This window comes from Mirounga angustirostris, unplaced genomic scaffold, assembly GCF_029215605.1.
Source record: "Mirounga angustirostris isolate CCGP_5_RB_7025 unplaced genomic scaffold, mMirAng1.0.hap1 SCAF_8, whole genome shotgun sequence".
Taxonomy (NCBI): Eukaryota; Metazoa; Chordata; class Mammalia; order Carnivora; family Phocidae; genus Mirounga; species Mirounga angustirostris.
In genome coordinates, this window is record NW_026991716.1 from 74,536,535 (window position 1) to 74,556,307 (window position 19,773).

Genomic DNA, 19,773 nt, shown 5'->3' on the forward strand with positions numbered 1-19,773 from the left:
TCACTGAAGGAAAAAAAAAAACCAGCAAGCTATGAAAAGAGGTTGCTGGGGCACCTGGGTGGCTCAGTCGTTAAGCGTCTGCCTTCCGCTCAGGTCGTGATCCCAGAGTCCTGGGATCGAGCCCCACATTGGGCTCCCTGCTCTGCAGGAAGCCTGCTTCTCCCTCTCCCACTCCCCCTGCTTGTGTTCCCTCTCTCGCAGTCTCTCTCTGTCAAATTAAAAAAAAAAAAAATCTTTAAAAAAAAAAAAAAGAGGTTGCTGAAGCAGTTTTCAGAGATGGATTATGTGCAGTCTCCTGAAGGTGTGATCGGTGGCTTACAATAATGACAGAACTGAGGTGCTTCTGCAAAGATTTGTTTATTTTTTTATTCAGCTTTTTCTTCCGCACAGAGGCATCTGTCTCTTCTGAAGCTGTTTTGCGTATGGACGCTGTGTGGACATGCGCTTCTCTTATGGATGTATGTTAGATGTATTCCTGCAAAGGAGGCCAGGGATGCCCTTGGGGTCCAGACGCTGTGTCTGGCTCCAGCATCTATCCCTTTGAGAACATCAAATACAAAATGCCGCTTGGACAACCAATTATTGCACTGTTTTAGATAAGGCAACTTGCACTTTCCTCCTTTATCAGATTCCTGAAAGGAAGGGCTGCAAACCAGAGAAGAAAAGAATAATGAGCTTTTCGTTACCTATAGGGCATGTGCTGAAAAGTCCTTTGACAAAGAGAAGATGGAAATCCATGTGTCTTGATTGGCTCTCACATTTTCTTGTGTAGCTAGAATAACATTTGTTATCATTTTCAGTTTCTTTTTATTGTACTGATTTGCCCGATACCGGTTTAACAAAATATAGTTGGGTAATAACAAAATAGCTGGTAATGCTGGGTAATTAAAAAAAAAAAAAAGCTGACACTGAATGAGCTTTTATTACATGCCAGGTGCTGAGCAATTTGCTTCCGCATTCCCTTTAATACAACAACCCTATGAGGAAGGAATTACCATCATCTCTACACTGCAAGTATAGAAACGAAACCTCAGCAAGGTTAAGTAACTTGTGCAAGGACACACAGCTAGGAAATGGCAGTACCTGGCTCAGATGCATCTCTGCACCAAAACACATGCTCTTCCTTTTCCATAAGCGCATTTCACCGAGATCTCAGGTGTCCTACTTAGGCACTGCGCCTGAGGGAAGGTGTCCTGGTTATGAGCTACCTTGCTGGCCCCGCCCCTTCAGCTCCTTGGTCCCACAGAGCAACACTGCAATCTGAGGGTGAAGGGAGACCCGGCCTTCCAGTGGGAATTTCACCCAAAAGAAGCTCCGCGTCCCCTCTGCTCTGCAGAGTCTTGATTCTGCTGACCTCCGTTTCCGTCCATGGCAGTCACAGATCACCCAAATCTAACGAGCCATAAGGTGATGTAACCTCACTTGTGTTTTTGAATCTTTGAAACGCAAATAATAACAATACCTACCACTCAGGGAGTTGTGTGAACTGAATGAATGTGTATAATGCTTCCAGCATTGCCTGGCCCACTATACAAGCTAACAAGTATCAGTATTATTGATCCTACATCTCTAGGTTTGCACTCCCTTTTCGCACCACAGCCTCTCTACCTGTCACCTCTCTGCACACAGGACTGCTGGGCGGCCACGGAAGCATCTGCACCTTCAGGTCCCACCCTCTCCAAGTCCCAAAATTGCAGCTGGCTGACAAGACTAGTGTCACTAAAATGCCACCAGGTTGCTCACACTCTCCATATTAAATAATAATAATAATATTTCTCCATGATCTAGAAGCTAAAGTTTTCTGTTCTTCCACTATCCAATGCTTTCAACAATCTGCTTCCAACCTATCTTTCCAAGTTCTCTCCCCAGTTCTTGCTTTATTTCGGTCATGCCTCATGCCAAGCCTTTGTACACAATGTTCCACATGCCTGTATAACCACCTCCGTTTGTCAAAAGTTGACTTACCACCTAAGACATACGTGAAGTTCGACTTTCCGCCCGCCTGACATGACTGTTTTCTAGTAGGAATTCCCACAGCTTTCTTTTTTGGCCTCTCATTTATTTATCTGCAGTTATTCACTTGTTTTATTCCACCCTTGCTTCTATGACTTTTTCCTCAGGTAGGTTATAAGCAGAATGAGGGCAGAGACTGTTGAAATTGTATATACTTAATTACTATACCTAAAAGGTCCTGAGCTGGTATATGAGAAGCTCTGAAGGAATTATTTACCAGAACAAAACTAGACAGAATTCCTCCCCCAGACTAACAGGAGTCAATATTTGTAGTCCTGAGAGCCTGAAAGCTTAAGTGGAAGCTTCTAAGAAGATGGATGTGAGGTGTTTGGTTCTCTGCATTTCCTGAGGTAACAAAGTATTGTTGGAATTGCCAAAGGGAGAGAAGAGCAACCTCACTGGCACCTAGCGCTGGGCAGATTAGTTTTTCCTGAAGCTATCCCTAACTAAGTATCAGACACTTCTGGCTACAAAGCTTGTGAAATAAAATGTGTTTTGTTTTGTTTATCTACAGATTTTAGTACTTTAATGTGCACCACTCCCCACAGGTTTGATTTTGATGTTCCAAACACTTGCCACTCTGAAGAAAACATGGCCCATGTCTTGGGGAATTTTTTGGCAGGTCATAATGCTTGCATTGGTCAATTTAGGTAGCTCTACAGTGGCCAATCCCAATTCTCAGTGGCTCATTAGAACTAAGCTTAACTTTTCACTCCTGCTACATGCCCTTTGCAGCTGGGGAGCCCTGCTGCATATAGTAGTTACTCAGGGACCCAGGCTTATGGAGGCTCCGGCATCTGGAAATTCACCTCGAAACAGTCCCGTGGGAGGCAAAGAGAACTTACATGAAAGTCACTTTCACTCATAACTCATTGGTCAGAAGTGGTCACGTGGCTCTACCCACCTGTAAGCAGGGAATATACACGGACCTCTAGTTGGTGAGCATTCCTGTATTCATCCAAGACACGCTGGTCTACATTTCTCCTCTAATGGACATCAGTTTCTGTTGTTTCTGTAAAAGGTACAGGAAACTCAATAATGTTACTTAAATAAATGAACACATTGGAAAGAACAGATAGTCCAAGCAGATAACTTCAGTATGTTTAATTCCTGGATCAGGAAATTAAATTGCTTCTGAACTCTACCAATATCTGTCTCTTTGAGTTAAAATAATCATCTAGACCTTCTTTGATATTTTGGTTAATGGAACAATCGCAGAATGTGACTAAGTGGAACATTTTTCTCTTTCCCTTCTGAGTAGAGAATGGACAGACAATAAACACTCGAATTTATTTGGTCAACAACAAGTTTAAAGACTTACCATTTTCCTTGGTGCTCTGACTTCATGGAGTTGTGGTTTGTGGTAGCAGTGATTTTTTATTGCCTGTATCCTATGGGAAGGATTATACATTAATAAGAACCTCCTAACCAGCTTTCTTCACATGAAAATGTGAAGTGACATGACAAATGAATCTACCAGGAAATTCCCCTAATTTGAGTAAAACCCAGACTACAGGGATTAAGGGCAATAATCATTGCTGCTTTCTCTTGCTAAAACTTAGCCCAAGATGTTTATTTGAGAGAGTTAAGGGAGAAGAAATGCAAAATAAGGGATTTTCAGGTGATACTTCAAAATCAAAACCAAATGTCCTTGAGGAAAGCAATTTCAAAAACAAAAGTAGATTATGCCGGTCCACATTCTTATTTGCATTCTTACACCAAATAGGACTTTTAGAATCATCTGGAACAGCATTTTTCAATCAATGATGGACATTAGAAACACTTGGGGAGGGGTATCTGGCTGGCTCAGTCAGTAGAGCATGCAACTCTTGATCTCGGGTTTGTGAGTTCAAGCCCAGAGTTGGATGTAGAGATTACTTAGAAATAAAATCTTTAAGAAAAACCTGTTGGGGCACTTGAGTGGCTCAGTTGGTTAAGGCGTCCTACTCTTGATCTCACTTCAGGTCTTGATCTTGGGGTCATGAGTTCTAAGCTCTGAGTTGGGCTCCACTTTGGGCATGGAGCCTACTTAAAAAAAAAAGAAAGAAAAGAAAAGAAAAAGAAAGAAACACCTGTTGAGTTTTGGAGTATACACAGACTTAGGCTCAAAAACTAGAGATACTGATTCATTGGGCCTGGGATTGGGCACAAGGATCTGTAATTTTTAAAGTCTTAGATGAGATTATGATTTTTTTAAATTAGGAAATGCATCTAAAGGCAAGACATCTGTTACCTAAAGGAACATGGCATTCTGCCTTTTATTCTTCAGTGCAATCACTAATGCATCCTCCATTTATTGAACTAGGGAAACTGAGTCAGGCCACCCAGGGAAAGAGTCATTATTAGAGCAGAAATTACACCTAGGATTTTCTTAGCCAATAATCATTGCCCATTATTTGCAGCCATGTAAATGATAATTAAATCCTGCTTATCAGAGTTACTCTCTGAACCATGTATGGTCTTCCTCTGGCTGTGAGCAGGTTTTAGTACATGACAAGAGAACAACTGGCATTTATCTTCTCTCTGTACTTGGGACAAAAGCAAATTCTTTGTGATGTGGCCCCCGTCTACCTTCACCCATTCCAGCCATACCAGCCAGCTTTTTCTATTTCAACATGTCAGCTGGACTCTAGGTGGGGCAGGAACTGGGGCAGGGACCCAGCTGTGGCCCTGGGAGCAGTCCGGTCTGGCTTTACTGAGGAGTGGCCGGTCAGCACCAGGGAGATCCACCACAAAGTAAGGAGCGTGTGGGACTACGTGGTCACCAAGAATTCAGAGGTAATTGAAACCTGGGGAGCCACTAGCCACTAGGCTTTCAGAGTCTGGAAAGGCATTTAATTAGCACTCTAATAAACATAGAAAAGTACCTTAGATAGAGGTTCAAGAAGATTGAAAGTCAGGAAGATTTTGTCACAACAGTCTGTGATTAAAGAACAATTAAGAAGCTTAATTGAATTTCTTCACTAATTTTTTTCAATGAATAATTCTTTTACTGACCCCTTTACATAGATGGAGAGCAAAACTCGATTGAGAACAAAATAATTTCCTCAGAGCAGCCCCTTGGTCCTGTGGGCCTCCCACACAGATTTAGCCAGGGCTCCTCATTTCTCAGCCCACAGCGCTGAACCACCGTGCCGGAGTACTGGGTGACTTCCTCACTCATACCACGTCACAGCAGGCCTCAGAGGACGGGGACAGCCATTGCCTCTGACTGGAATTGTCTTTGGATTTCCTTTCCTGCCTTGTGAGGCGATGTCTATGGGTCAACGCCTGGCTTAGATATTCCCACCCATGGAAAGTGGTCCCTCGCCCAAACCTTCTATCCCAGGCAGAGCTAAATACCCCACCTCTCCCCACCTTAAGCCTGCACACTGACAGGCGTTCTCAGGGGCAGCCGAGGTTGAGAATCATTATCTTAGAACGAGTATCTATTACACATTTATTTGAAAGTCGACAATTCTTCTTCACTTAGGTTGAATCCAAATGAAACTAAATTAAAACAGCATATACAGTGTAGTCATGTTAGTCTGCATCTTTATCCTTCTTTGTGTGTATGCATTAAGATACCTGTTTATGATACTGTTTCCGAGTGGTGGGATTATGAGTAATTTTTTGCACTGATTTTTATATTTTTCCGTATTGATAGAATTATTTTAACAAGGATGTTTTTATAAAATTAATAGTCATTTTAAAAGAGATCTCTATCTGGGCGCCTGGGTGGCTCCGTTGGTTAAGCAACTGCCTTCGGCTCAGGTCATGATCCTGGAGTCCCTGGATCGAGTCCCGCATCGGGCTCCCTGCTTGGCAGGGAGTCTGCTTCTCCCTCTGACCCTCCCCCCTCTCATGCTCTCTCTCTCTCATTCTCTCTCACACAAATAAATAAATAAAATCTTTAAAAAAAAAAAAAAAGAGAGATCTCTATCTTATCTAAAAATGTCTACCCACCCCACCCCATTATTCTCTATCACTTCATGATATTGGTTTTCTTTACAGCTCTCACCACAATTTGTAGTTACTTATTCATTCATTTGTTTATTTTCCGTCTTTGCCTCTTGACCATAAACCCCTCAAGGGAAAGACTGTGTTATTTCACTGACCAATGTGCACACAGAACCGAGCTCTGGGCCTGGCACAAAGCAGCTGCTCCAAAATCTCTATTGCTTGATGGATGGGGGACAAACAAATATGTGATATAATACAAGGGGGTCCAGCGTGCCTGGAGGAGAAACGAAGAGAATGAATACCGTTAGAGAAGACTGAAGGAGATATCACAGAGAAGGAGACACACGAACTGAGTCTGGAACAATGAACAGGATTCCGGACAGCGAAGTGAGAATATCCAGAGCGAGGGTATAGAAGCATGAAAGGATACAAATATCTGTGAAACAGAAGTTGGGTGTCGGGCGCCTGGGTGGCTCAGTTGGTTAAGCGACTGCCTTCGGCTCAGGTCATGATCCTGGAGTCCTGGGATCGAGTCCCGCATCGGGCTCCCTGCTCAGCAGGGAGTCTGCTTCTGACCCTCCTCCCTCTCATGCTCTCTGTCTCTCATTCTCTCTCTCTCGCAAATAAATAAAAAATTAAAAAAAAAAAAAAGGAGTTGGGTGTGGCCAGAAAGTAGGCAGAATTATATGAAAAAATGAAGCAGGAGGGTTGGGTTGGAACCCACTGTAAAGAGCCTATAATTACAGTAAGTAGTGGGGACTTTAATTTACAAGTCAGCCTTAGAACATATGGGTGAAAGAAAAGGAGGGCAAAGGACAAACCTCTCAGAAATACCTTGAGAGACAGAGAGGAGAAATGGGTTCAAATAAAGCAGTTGGAGAGAAGGAAAACCAGGAGAAGAAAGTGTGATGTGAGGCAAAGGAAGAGTTTTAAGTAGGAAGAGGCTCAGAGGGTCAGATGCCACAAAGAGACAAAAACAATAGAATTTGGCACATAAACCAATCACTAATGACCATAAAAAGACTCAATACAGTAGAGTAGGGGATACAGGACTATGATTATAAGGAGAGTTTCTGTTAACTTCTTATTTTGAAATCATTTTAGATTTGCAGAACAGTGGGAAAGTAGAACAGAGTTCCTATATACTCTTCACTCACCTCCCGCTAATGTTAACATCTTGTATAACCAGAGTACAATGATCAAAACCAAGAAATTAACATTGGCACAATACTATTGACTAAAGTACAGATTTTATTTGGATTCCACCAGTTTTCCACTAATGTTCTTTTCCTGTGCTGGGATCGAACCCAAGAACCCCACTTTGCATTTAGCTGTGTGTCTCCTTAGTCTTCTCCCATCTGTGACGGTTTCTCATCTCTCCTTGTCTTTCATGACCTTGACCTTTTTAAAAAGAACTGGTCAGTTATTTTGTAGGTTTTCCCTCAATTTGGGTTTGTCTGATGCTTTCTCATGATTAGATTGAGATTATGCATTTCTGGCCTGTCTTGGCATGTCATTTTGGGGCTTTGATGTTAATAACACTTTATTACTATAAATTTGTGTGAAGTTATGACTTTTCCTTTTGTAAAGAGTAAGTGTCTTTGAGCAAATTCTTTTTGATAATGTAAATATCCTGTTTTTCCTCAAACTTCTGCCCGCCAATTTTAGCATCCAACAGTGGCCCTGCCTACAATTATTACTGTGGTGATGAATTCTATTTTTCTCATTCCTTCCCCTTCTATTAGTTGGGATTCTGCCATAAGGAAAAGCTGTATCTTGTCCTCATTTACCCATACAGTTAAGCATATATATCAGCATGGACTCATGGATATTTATATTATGGGTTCATCCATTATTATTGATATTTATTTTGTTGCTCAAATTGTTCCAACTTTGGTCATTGGGAATTCTTTTAGATTGGGTCTGTGCTTTTCAACATGTCTCTATCAGGTGTAGTTTCTCATTCAGAGATTTGATTTCAGCTTTTCAAGTAAAATCAGCCTTGTAGAAAGATTGCACTACAATACTCTACTCTGATAAAAACTCTCCACTCATTTCCTCCCCAAACCTTGGAACAGATTGATTAGGAGCCTTGGATAGTGTCAAAAGCTGCTATAAAGTGGCCAGTAAGATTTTAAATTATGTGCCGCCATCTTACAGGTGGGTATGAGAGCAGGTGTGAGAGGTGGCACATTCTTCTAGAGCAAGTGTCAGAATCACCTGTGGGGGGGCCCAACCCACCATCTCCTTCAAAGCAGCAGTGAGCACCTGTTACTAATGTGTATGCACACAGTCCTTCAAGTCAGTTGTGATGGGGGGAGACAAAAAGGTAGAGAAACACAAATATAGGAAGTTCTGGAAATGAGAACACAGCTGTTTGTCAAACCCCCTTCTAACCTGCCTTTGGCCATTAATTTATTGTCCTTTTATAACATAACTTTAATCTACAACTCTTTTGAATTCCCAGGCTCATCAACCTTCCTAAGGCGCAATTCTGAAAGGCAAAGGGACCATCTGGGACTCAAATGCGCCTGTGTGGGGAGCTAGAAGAATTTCAGATTTTAATATCCCTGGTGCAGCGTAAGCATCAGGCTTCAGGGAGGTCTCCTCTACCCCCCAACTTTCACCACAAATTGCCGCTTCCCATTTTTACACTGAAACTGGTCACGCTAAAAGGTAAAAGTATATTATTTCTATTCTAAAATATAATCAAAGACTTACTGAGGTTCTGATATCTGGAATAAAGGAGCCTAAAAAGTTCAAAGGTCGATGCAACTGGAGGTGCCCTTAGGAAAACTGTGGAATTGATAACAGAATTTCTTCAAAGACATGGGGTAGAATTCTTTGAGAAGGAAGTTTGTGAGGTGCCCAGTGAGAGAGCCCATAAACCTACCCAACTTCAGTCTTTCTCTACCACTTCTTTACCCCCTTCTCCTTCTCTTCCCTTCCTGCTCCTGAGAGGGTAGGAAGGGCCAATTAGGGCAGCAAAGGAGTCCAGCTACAACCCCTCTCCCCCAGAAAACAATGGATAAGTGGACGGAAACTATCCTTCAAAGTTCAGGGGCTAAATAAGATTTGGGGATGTAATGTACAGCACGGTGACTATAGTTAACAATACTGTATTGTATATTTGAAAGTTGCTAAGAGAGTGGATCTTAAAAGTTCTCATCACATGAAAAAAATTGTAACTCTGTGAGGTGATGGTTGTTAACTTGTGGCAATGATTTCACAATAAACATATATCAAATCATTATGTTGTATACCTTGAACGAATACAATGTTATATGTCAATTATATCTCAGTAAAAGTGGGGGGAAACAAATACATTAAAAACATAGTGGTTTTCAACAATATCTCCAGAATAAACTAATTTAAAATTCAATTTTATGTTTAAAAAAAAAAGGCCAGGATCACCGGTCCCAATTTATCTCTATAGTAAGCTGGGCCCAGAACTCTCTGAAATCTTAATAGTAAGTCATTCTCACCATCCTATCCAAATTCAGCTCTCAAGTTCAAGTAGAGACACATGAGTAAATGAGTCCACAGAGATGAAAAAAAATATTTAGTGGCCCTTTTTCCAACCACAGGAGAGAAAATGAACTTGGCAGAATGAACGTATGAAGGCACTTAGAAATATTTTTATGTTCACTAATGAAAAATGATAAAGGCAGGGAACCAAATGAAGATAATGTTAATGACATTTCACACATCTTAAATTATATAACGGGTTACTATATAATTAATTCTATTTCCCTTCCTTATCTTGCTAAACATTTTTCAGCAGGAAGCCTGCTTCTCCCTCAACCACTCCCCCCTGCTTGTGTTCCATCTCTTGCTCTCTCTGTCAAATATAAAAATAAAATCTTAAAAAAAAAATTTTATCTTCTATCCTACTGCTTCCTAACCTTCCACGTCATGGCACACAGGAAAACAAATGGGATAAACTGGAGGGTATTTGGAGGTGTCCATATCAGCCTTGATAAAAAAAAAAAAAAGACATGAAATTCATCATCGAGTCTTTTTAATGCCAATCTCTTCCAATTCTTGATAGTCCTTACCAGATGAAAACGTCGTGCACTTTAGGAGTAAAAGAATTTTAAAGCCACTATTTCACAAGCATTCAAAACTTTATAATAGTTTAAACTACATGTAAAGGAACCAGTGGCTTTTCCTTTTCTTTCATTGGCAACTGTCATGTTGAAATTCATGTAATAATGTGAATAGATGTTGAGCTTTGACTTTAGCTCATCAAATATCTCTGAATAATGTTGAAGCTATAATTTGCTGAGTGCCCAAGCATTAAACCTGTCACCCTGCAGCTAGCTGAATGCCACTAAAAGGGCACATGAGAGGCAAATGAACAGAAGGATTGCATCAAGTTGAAGACAAAAGTACCCAGTCAGCTAGACCCATCCTGCCAGGCATCCCTGGAAAAGCACACAGGCTTGCTGGCCTCAGCCACCGACTCCTCTAAATACTCAGTGTGCCACTTGTCCATGAGGTGCAGCGTCTCTGCTTCTGACTGATAGACTAGAGGAGAGAGCATAGGGGAGAGGCTCCCCTTGGCCAGGCTCAGCTTCACAATGCCATGGTGAGCACTTTTGTCTTCAGCTCCAGAAACCACAGGGCACACCTTCAGAGCTTACTCTGTCCAAGCAGATGTCTTCCACATCACAGAGTGGTAACAGAGACACGCAGTCATTAGACTAACCATAATTTAATTTAAATAGTTAAGAAATTCTCTCCCTAGGGGTGCCTGGGTGGTTCAGTCGGTTCAGCTCAGGTCATGATCTCAGGGTCCTGGGATTGAGCCCCGCGTTGGGCTCCCTGCTCAGCGGGGAGTCTGCTCACCCCACTCCCTCTGCCCCTCCCCACTGCTCGTGCTCACTCTTTCTGTCTCTGTCTCTCCTCTCTCTCAAATAAATAAATAAAATCTTAAAAAAAGAAAAATAAATGCTCTCCTTAATTCTCAAAGTTAAGGCTTTTTTATCTACCACAACTTCAACCCAAGCATCTGCTAGCACCCCCCTCTCCACACACCCATCCCACTTCCTCCGTCTTCACAAAGCGGCAGGTGCATTTCTAGGTCAAGCCCAGGTTTCTTTTCTTCCTCTTCTTTCATCCCTCTGAAACCCTCTTGGGCAAACCACTACTTCTGCTTTGCCTCCCAGTTCCCCTCTGTTTCCCAGGCCTAACCCTGACACCGCCTTTTTCTAATTATCCCCAACAGGAGTTGCATTTGAGAAAAAGGTATGTGGAAGGAAATCTGTACATGCTGAAATTCTACTTACTGTCAACTTACTTGAGAATCAATTACTGTTACAGACAATGTACAACTGAAGAAGGGACTATAAGTCAAACACTTTCTGATCAAGAGCATTTGGAGAAAATTGATATAGTTTTCAGTGCTTTCTGGCTTTACTCTCCTACTTTTCTGCAAACATTTCATTCATGGAAATGGATTTAAAACAGCAGAATATCTTCATTGGAAACATCCTTACCAACTTTCAATTATGTGCCAAACTCCCTGGCTGCTTCTTCAGAGACTCCTCCCTGACCCTCATTTCCCTCATTCTCTTCCCAAAGCCTCAGCTTGCAAGCCCTTCAGATGAGTGAGCTCTGGAAGTCAGGTTCAATAGGCAAGTACTTATCAGAGCATGTGTTTCTCTGGGGTTCCAAGGGGGAATTCATTTAAAAAACATCCAACCGTTATTTCCTTTTTATGTCTCCCATTTTGAAGTTTGATGCAATAATTAACTTCTCTCTTTGCTTCAAAGAAACTCAGACTTGGCTTCGGTTCTTTGTGAAAACAGCATTTAATATTTACAATTCCATATGCTACACAGTTTTGAATAGGAGAATATGGAAACTTGGGTTTCAGAATAGAGATAGCGCTTTGTGTTTCTCCTAATGAAGTTCAAAAAGAAAGTGTCAGAAGGAGATGTTGAATGAATCAAAAACAAAACAAAACAAAACAAAAAACCAAAAAAAATGCCATAAAGGTAAAACTGAAGTTCTAGCTTCCAGACAAAACATCAGTGGACAATTCATAGTTCAGACTTCATTTCTTCTAATAGGATGGCTTTTCACCCTGGGCAAATCTCCAAGAGAGTTCGCCTATTCAGGACCCAGGGCAAAATAGGTCCTTTGCAGTTAAAGCAAACACTTCATACCTTGAGAGGAAATTGGAATTTGAAAGAAGCAGCACAAAACTGGACATGGGGAGACCCAGCGTTCCACACATTCTCAGTCCCTGTGCAACCAAAGTTCTTTGTGCCTCTGTTTATCCAATTGTCAGATGGAGATATTCCCACCTGCCCTGACTTGCAGTCTGCAAGGGGCTGAGTCAGACGCACTGAGAAAGTAAAAGTGCTGTACGGATGTCAGGTGGTTTGACATCGATTAACTTTTTATCCAGTAAGGGGACCTCTCTGGACCTCTTGAGGTTTGCGGTCCTAACCAACTTCTTCATGTCAGCTTCATGGTCATTTACACGTGGATTCTTTGGTTTTACCTTCCTGTTGGACCAGATTATGGGCAGCTCTTCTGGTTTCCCCATAGCTAGTCAAAGCGTAACCAAACTATTTGGGGGAATATTTTCTCCAGAAGCCTCCCAACACTATAAGAATAATTAGGAATCAACATTTGGAATCTCAGATTGGAGTCTGAGACATGTGGAATCAAAGATTCTTACCAATTTAAGACATTATCTCCCCACGGTCATATTACGATAAAGAGATCATGATCATGGCTGCCATGTAAGGTTGCACAGTGTGTGGACTACACAAAGGGTTTAAGGACTGACTGATACCTACTTTTCTGTGCCATTTAGTTATGAGGTTATTTACTTAAGGTGCTCTGCCTGCCCAGAGAGGGCACTTTCATCCATTTGCACAAAGGCTTCAGAGAGGCTAGAGGTCTTGACTTTGGGTGATTACTTGGATTCCGGCAGGGGTGGGGGAAGAGGTGGCAGCGTGTAGAGCCATGGCTTTTTCTTTCTGCTTTAATCCAGGCCAGCCACCTCTGAGACTGCTGACTCCTCCAGCACCACTCTTGTCTCTTCCCCATCCCTCTCACACATTTTCTACCCCCTCCATTCTTCTTTTTCTTCCCTTCCCTGTGTCTCTCTCCCTCCCATCTTTTGCTGTGCTCCCCCCGCCCCCGTCCCGCTCTTAGGAGACAGACTGATCCACAGGAGCCGTCCCTGTTCCCCGGCCTCCTCGTTGAGCCCTTGTTGGTGGCATCCCTGTAATCACTTAGGAGTTTCTGCTCAAGGTCGATTCTTGACACAACCACAAAGTAGTAGAAGTCTTGCTTCTTTGTTTTAGCCTCTTATCATTCTGCCTGACACCCCTCTCTCCCTGGTGACCAGGGTCCACGGACCCATGCAGACAGACCTGGTGGTCTGTTTATCTTATCTTGCGGTGTTAATGGTCAACTGTGTTGCCTCCGTCGGATGTGTTATCATGTAAAAGAAGATGCCGGGGAGACTGTGTCTTAGTCCCAAGGAAGGAATCGCAAATGGGAGAATTTCGGGCAGCTTTCTGGCTGAGATAAATGGTAGAGAATTTTTTGATAGAATAATCCCTCAAACACATGCTATTTCTACCACTTTCTTTTAGGAATTTTTCACAGATAGGCTTGAAAGAAAATGTCCAGCCTCCATGCCTGCCTCTCTTCCTCCTTGCTGCTTATATATTTGAGATTGTAATCTGTTCTCTAGAGGGCTCATAGCAGGGCTTTCGAATTGATGGTCCCCCAAGACATAATCATTTTCTCAGCCAGGCTGGCCCAGACTCTATCCTTGGTGGTCCAGCATCTTCTCTTCATCACACCCCCACACCCTCCTGAGCAACCCTAACCACGCCTGTGCTTTTGGCCCCCCCACCACAGATGACCCTCAAGCCTGTACCTCAGGGCTGGAGTACTTTCCTGAGCTCCGTATCACTGTACATGCTGCCTATCAGACAGGCTCACCTAGTACTCCTTGGACACCTCAACTCAGCAGGCCCCATACTGAATGTCATCTCCCCACTCTGACGCCATGCGAACCTTTTCCACTTCCCGGTTATTGACAGCATCATTCACCAGCTGCCCAAAAAGCCAGGAGCTGCACCCACAATTAGCTCTTCACTTCCTCCTAATTCCTCCCAAATCTCTCTCTTTCTCTTACTCTCACCCTCACTGTCACTAGACTAGCACCAGCTCGTGCCAAGACAATTGCAAAGACCCCAACTTGTGATCCTGTGTCCAGTCTCTCTCTTTCTCAAATCATCCTTTGCTTGCTGCCAAAATTTTTCCAAAGTGCAAAGCTGACCGTATTAATTCTTGAACAATAACTCCTCCATTTAAGTACTCCTAAGGCAAGAAAAGTGAAGGAGCTCCCGACAGGTTTGGGAGGGGTCAAAAGAGCAGGATCTGGAAGGCCCCGCCTTCAGTACAAACTTTCTTTTTTTAATCTGATTTTTGCAATTTTGCATTCCATTCTATAATGTATCAGTCTGTGTTTTAAAATCAAAATAACATTTCTCTAAATCTTCAAGCAAAATTGATCCTGCAGAAAGGGGTATGTTTATCCTATAGCTTCAGGAACCCTCGGAGCCTCTAGTTTGAGAAGCTACTGTCCTAGCTGGAATGCACATTTCTTTGCATGTTATACAAGGACCTTGACAGGTGTTCATTTGTCTCAGCAGCTCCAGCCCTTCATCCATCTCCCTGCAATCCAGTCACACTGAACTTCTGTGATCATCAAACCGGTTCCCATCTCAGGATGTTTACTTACTCTGTTTTCCTCGAACTAGACTGAGCCCCTCCCCCTTCTTTCTACCTAACTTCTAGACCCAACTCAAGTATCATCTTCCCTGTGAAGCTATCCATGACATACCCTACCAGGCCGAGTGAACCATCCCTGGTTTTGTGCCACCGAAGTCCCACACCTCTCCCATAGCATGTATCCCATTAGATTGTAATTCTTTGTCTATGTCTCTCTTCCCCACTGGACTGTGGATTGCTTCAGAGCAAGGTCGTGTCTTTTTCATCTTGACTTTTCCGGGCCCAGCACCATGCCTGGCACATGCCCAGATGGGAGATCAATATGGCCAGGACTTTTCATCCTACTGCTCTCCAGGGTTGATTTGACTGATCTGAATGACCATAGGAATGTTCCCTTCCCCTCTGTCAATTAGATGATCCCAGATGGACAAGGACACTCTGATCAAGGGCAGGTCAGTAGCTTTCCTCTCCTGCTGAATTCCCTCACGAGCTCTCCAGACCTGACACATAGTAGATTCTCAATGAATATCTATTAAATATCTGGATGAACTAATGATCAGCACCACTGTTCTCTTGAATTAAGCTACATTTTATTTTCTCCATCTTATCTTTCAGGGAATCCTGATATCTCTGAATCCCCATAATGTAACAATGTGCCAACACTTACTAGACACTAAATAAATGTATAATAAATGAGTGAATGGACAAATGAAGTAATATCTTCAAATGTTTTTCTTAAAAAATACATGCACTCATTTTAATTCTTCATCCTGACACCTAGTGTGTTTACTAACCAGTTAAGAACTAGCTTTTCACTTAGAGGGGCGCCTGGGTGGCTCAGTCGTTAACTGTCTGCCTTCGGCTCGAGTCATGATCCCAGGGTCCTGGGATCGAGCCCCGCATCGGGCTCCCTGCTCCGCGGGAAGCCTGTTTCTCCCTCTCCCACTCCCCCTGCTTGTGTTCCCTCTCTCGCTGTGTCTCTCTCTGTCAAATAAATAAAATCTTTATAAAAAAAAAAGAACTAGCTTTTCACTTAGAAATGGAATCTTGACAAATTGATGATAATTGAAATTATTTTGAAAACCTTATCTATGACAGTGTGATTTTTTTTTTAAATTTCGGGCTCCTTTAGGTGTAGAATTTTTGAGTGGCTTTGATCTCTTCCATAGCTAATATAATTTAATGTATAAAACCATGATCCTCAGAGGAAGGGCTATCTCTTTTTTTAAGTGTAAATATTCAATAAATGTGGCACTGCTTTTAAGCATTTGGCTATAACTACATAAAATTTTACTAAAGTAGAAAGCTTGGCACCCCACCTAGCCCACAGTGAGGGCTCAGTGAGTATTTTGCTCATCATTTATTCATTCTCTTCTAGGCTTGAATGTGGAATGTAAGAACCAATGCTTCTGGAATATCAAAGCAATGCCCAATTTTAGTTGAGGACAACAATGCTCTTTCCTTAGCTACCATTCAATTATAACCTAGTTGCCAGGGACTAATAAAATATACTCTTTTTTTGGCTAGGTATAAGCCAAGTGGATAGAAACTTCAGGCTGGGGAGGATTTTGTCTTGCTCAAAACTTACAGCAGTGCTCTCTAATGTATTTTCCTAATTTTGCGCACTTCTCCCAGTAGAAAGTGTCTGACCAAACATCTTCAATATATGCATAATTATTTATTTATAAATGTTATACATTTATTACCATACTAATGTATATGTACTTTAAAAAAAAAAGTCATCAAAGGGGTGATATAAAAATGAATAACGGTAGAAGTTCTTGTTTTCTTTCCTCACCCCAACAGATTGTTTTATAACTAGCCCACTGGTTAGTTATAAAACTAGAAGTCTTGGTGGAATCAATGTTCTCTGGGGTCACTGAGTACGGGGAACCCCAGCTCACCCATTGGCTCACTCCCTTCAATTAATCTTATCAAAAGTAACTGGCTTTAAACTTTTAAGAAAAAATTAGAATCCAATGATAGAATGATGATTTAAAAGGCTTTATTTCCAGAGGAACCAACTTTTTATGGTCATGCCAAATGCTGTACTTCACTCCAAATGAAAAGAACTAGACTTCTGATTATACTGTAGGATAAAGAGAAAGGCAATAAAGCTGCAGTGTCCTCGAAGCATGCCAAAAGGAATATGGTAAGGAAAAAGAGGGTTTTATCTCACAAGGCCATAAACACTGAAAAAATTAATTTTTCACTCCAGGAAATCAGCAGTCATCAACATGCTCTTTGCAAAACATTAAGATTTGTGATAATAGCAAGTACTGCAATGGCACTCCGTGTGGTTCTCCACTTTGGCATTTCCCATCACTGTGGCCTAAAGGGAAAGGGAGAAAAAAAAAATGGATGGATGGACGAAATTGAAAAATGTTAAATAAAATTGTCTGTAGCCAGCTGGACTAAATAGATGCTTGTTCCATTGCACATTCTCCATTTCAGCTAATATTTCACTCTAAAAGATTAGGTTTGCACTGTGTGTGTATGTTATACTCTCTTCCAACCTACCCCTCATCACCTCCACAGCTGTTCCTGTCATTCTGAATAAATCTAGCCTAAATCAAAAGGTTACTTTTGATTTAAGGGAACAAATCCCTGTACCAATGTCAAGCAAAGGATGGGTCATTCGACACCTCTGACATTAAACCCCATGGATATGTTCTGGGGACATTTCTCAGGTTGGACTGTTAGAAAACTTCTGGAGCCTTCTAAGTTCTCACCTTGGTAAATGCTTTGGCCACACAGCATGTGGCTTCTGAGGTGATGTTCTTTGGGACCAACATTGTCTTCTTGGACCTTGCTGGAGTGGGATATGCTCTGGAGAAGCAGCAACCCACGCATTGATAAATTGGGGCACCCAACTTGGAGAAGTATTTGTTTTCCTTTAGCTTGCATTCTGGGCAACCTATCACCAAAAAGGCAAAGAGTAAAATAATCCAAGAATAACTCAAAAAGAAACAGGAGCACCTGGCTAAGGTGGTGGAGCATGTGACTCTTGATCTAGGGATCCTAAAATCCAGTGCCACGTTGGGCATAGAGTTTATTTTTTTTAATTGAAAAATAAATTTAAAAAAAGAAACTGAATTTTCCCGGATTATGAGATGGTAGCTTTCTTTTTCCATTGGAAATAGAAGAAAAATAATAAACACTTTTTGGCTGTTAACTTTCACGCATAGTATCTATTTGTACTGATTATATTTATTTTCACAGGAAATAATTTTTGCAGATATGCATGGGAGATCTCAAGAGTAGTAGCTTCTCACATAAACATAAAAAAAAGAGTAGTAGTTTCTGTCTCTTCAACCATGGATTCTCTCTCCCAATGCTAACAGCATGCCTATAGGGAGCACAAAACTTGACAGATAAAAACACCATGCTCACCTGAAAGGAGAATTTTGCCCAGAGGCAAAATATTTTCCCCTTTAGAACATGCTATTGTTTTCCCCCATGGAAACTCCAAATATTGACAGAGAAAAATATGTCAGAATTAAGAAAGCTTGGTGAGTGGAGAGCCTGATATTAGATGGAGCATCTGCACTTGAGAACTGGGATTAAAATATTATCAATTGTCTAAGAAAAACCATAACCAATAGTAGCTCACAGTTTCATAGCATAAGGAATTATATCAGCTACTATATGAGATTTTTCAAATAATACAGCAAAACAAATGCACTGCATAAAATGGTTTTGTTTTTCTCACTTGTTAACTGATGTGAAAATTCATCTACAAAGGCAATGTTAAAATCTTCTCAAATCTTCTAGGAGAAATGTAAAAAAAAAAAAAACTGAGCTAAGTGAATAAAGAGCATTTTCTGCTTATAAAACTCAGATAAAGAATAATAAGGAATATAGTTCAGATGAAAATGTACATGCTGCTATTTAAATGGACATGTTAGATAAATTTTCACTATACATTTTCTGAACCTAATTTAACTTTATGTTTACAATCTAAAAGTGCCTGGATATATATCCAGCAGCAAAGATTTATCACATTTGAAAAGGAGGTGGAAATCTAATTAATGGAGTTATTGATGTACATCTAGAAATCTGTGTTTTTCCTATTACTGCAAATTCTTTTGGTCACATACCCTGCATTGCAAACTCTCCATCAGGAAAGGAATGGAGAATATGCAGAAACACAGACAATGTGGCCAGAATGACGGCTGCATATTTTCTGTAATAATCCATGGCTCTCCTGCAAAACAGACAAGGAAAACAAAGTTACTCTAAAATTGGCTTACCAGTCATCAAAACAACTAGTAGGTTTAACATTACTACTAATAATAGTCATCAGTGTCTTGACCCCTTAGCTTACAGCTCCAAACATACTCTGGAGCCATGTAAATAAGAAAGCAATTTTTCCTTAGGAAAGAGCTAGGGAATCGAATCTTTCCATTTCACATATAAACTAATAGAATTGGACTTGATGCTAATAAAAAATTATCTTTTTAAATATATCATTCTGCTAAGTCTCAGTGTGCTTATTTGTAAGACATGAAACTTAAACTAGATAATGTCTAAGAAGACAGAGAGAGATAAGCTTATGTAAAGTAGATAAGCTTATATATGATATATAAAATGTATAAGCAATTGAGTTCATCCTTCCCATTCCTACATCCCCAGGTAGGAGAACAGAAGGTAAGGACAATGTCTTTCCTGCTTTTTATTCACTGGTGGTAGTGAGCTCTAAGGCTCATTATCAGTGTGCAAGAGTAAATGCTAGCTCAGCAATGTGGCAAGAGTAGACAGCAGAGAATGTTTATCAAAGTTTTCCTAAATGCATTTCTTGACTTATTTATACCTGTAGATACAGCTTTACCTAAACATTTTGAGTGCATAAGATCAGGCTATCCAAGGTCAGCTGTGATTGACTGTATCCAGCATTGACCTCACCGCACCTGAGAATGGGGCGACAGGGAATTGGATTGTATCCCTACATATCCTACAAAAACTTCATATAAGATAAAATGGGCAAGTTTTTATTCCTATTTTTTAAGTGAAAATGTTATGGATTACTCATGTTCATACCATGAG

The 19,773-nt window shown here is 41.2% G+C and overlaps 1 protein-coding gene across 1 annotated transcript; it reads right to left on the reverse strand.

Annotated features, from left to right (window-relative positions):
• Positions 1–16,857: 16,857 nt before the first annotated feature.
• CGA (glycoprotein hormones, alpha polypeptide) lies at positions 16,858–18,927 on the reverse strand. The gene is made up of 3 exons (XM_045866037.2): positions 18,828–18,927; positions 17,460–17,644; positions 16,858–17,059 (listed from the first exon to the last, which is right to left on the reverse strand). Exons 1-3 carry the CDS (start codon positions 18,925–18,927, stop codon positions 16,982–16,984), a joined length of 363 nt encoding a protein of 120 aa, XP_045721993.1. The 3' UTR covers positions 16,858–16,981.
• Positions 18,928–19,773: the final 846 nt, after the last annotated feature.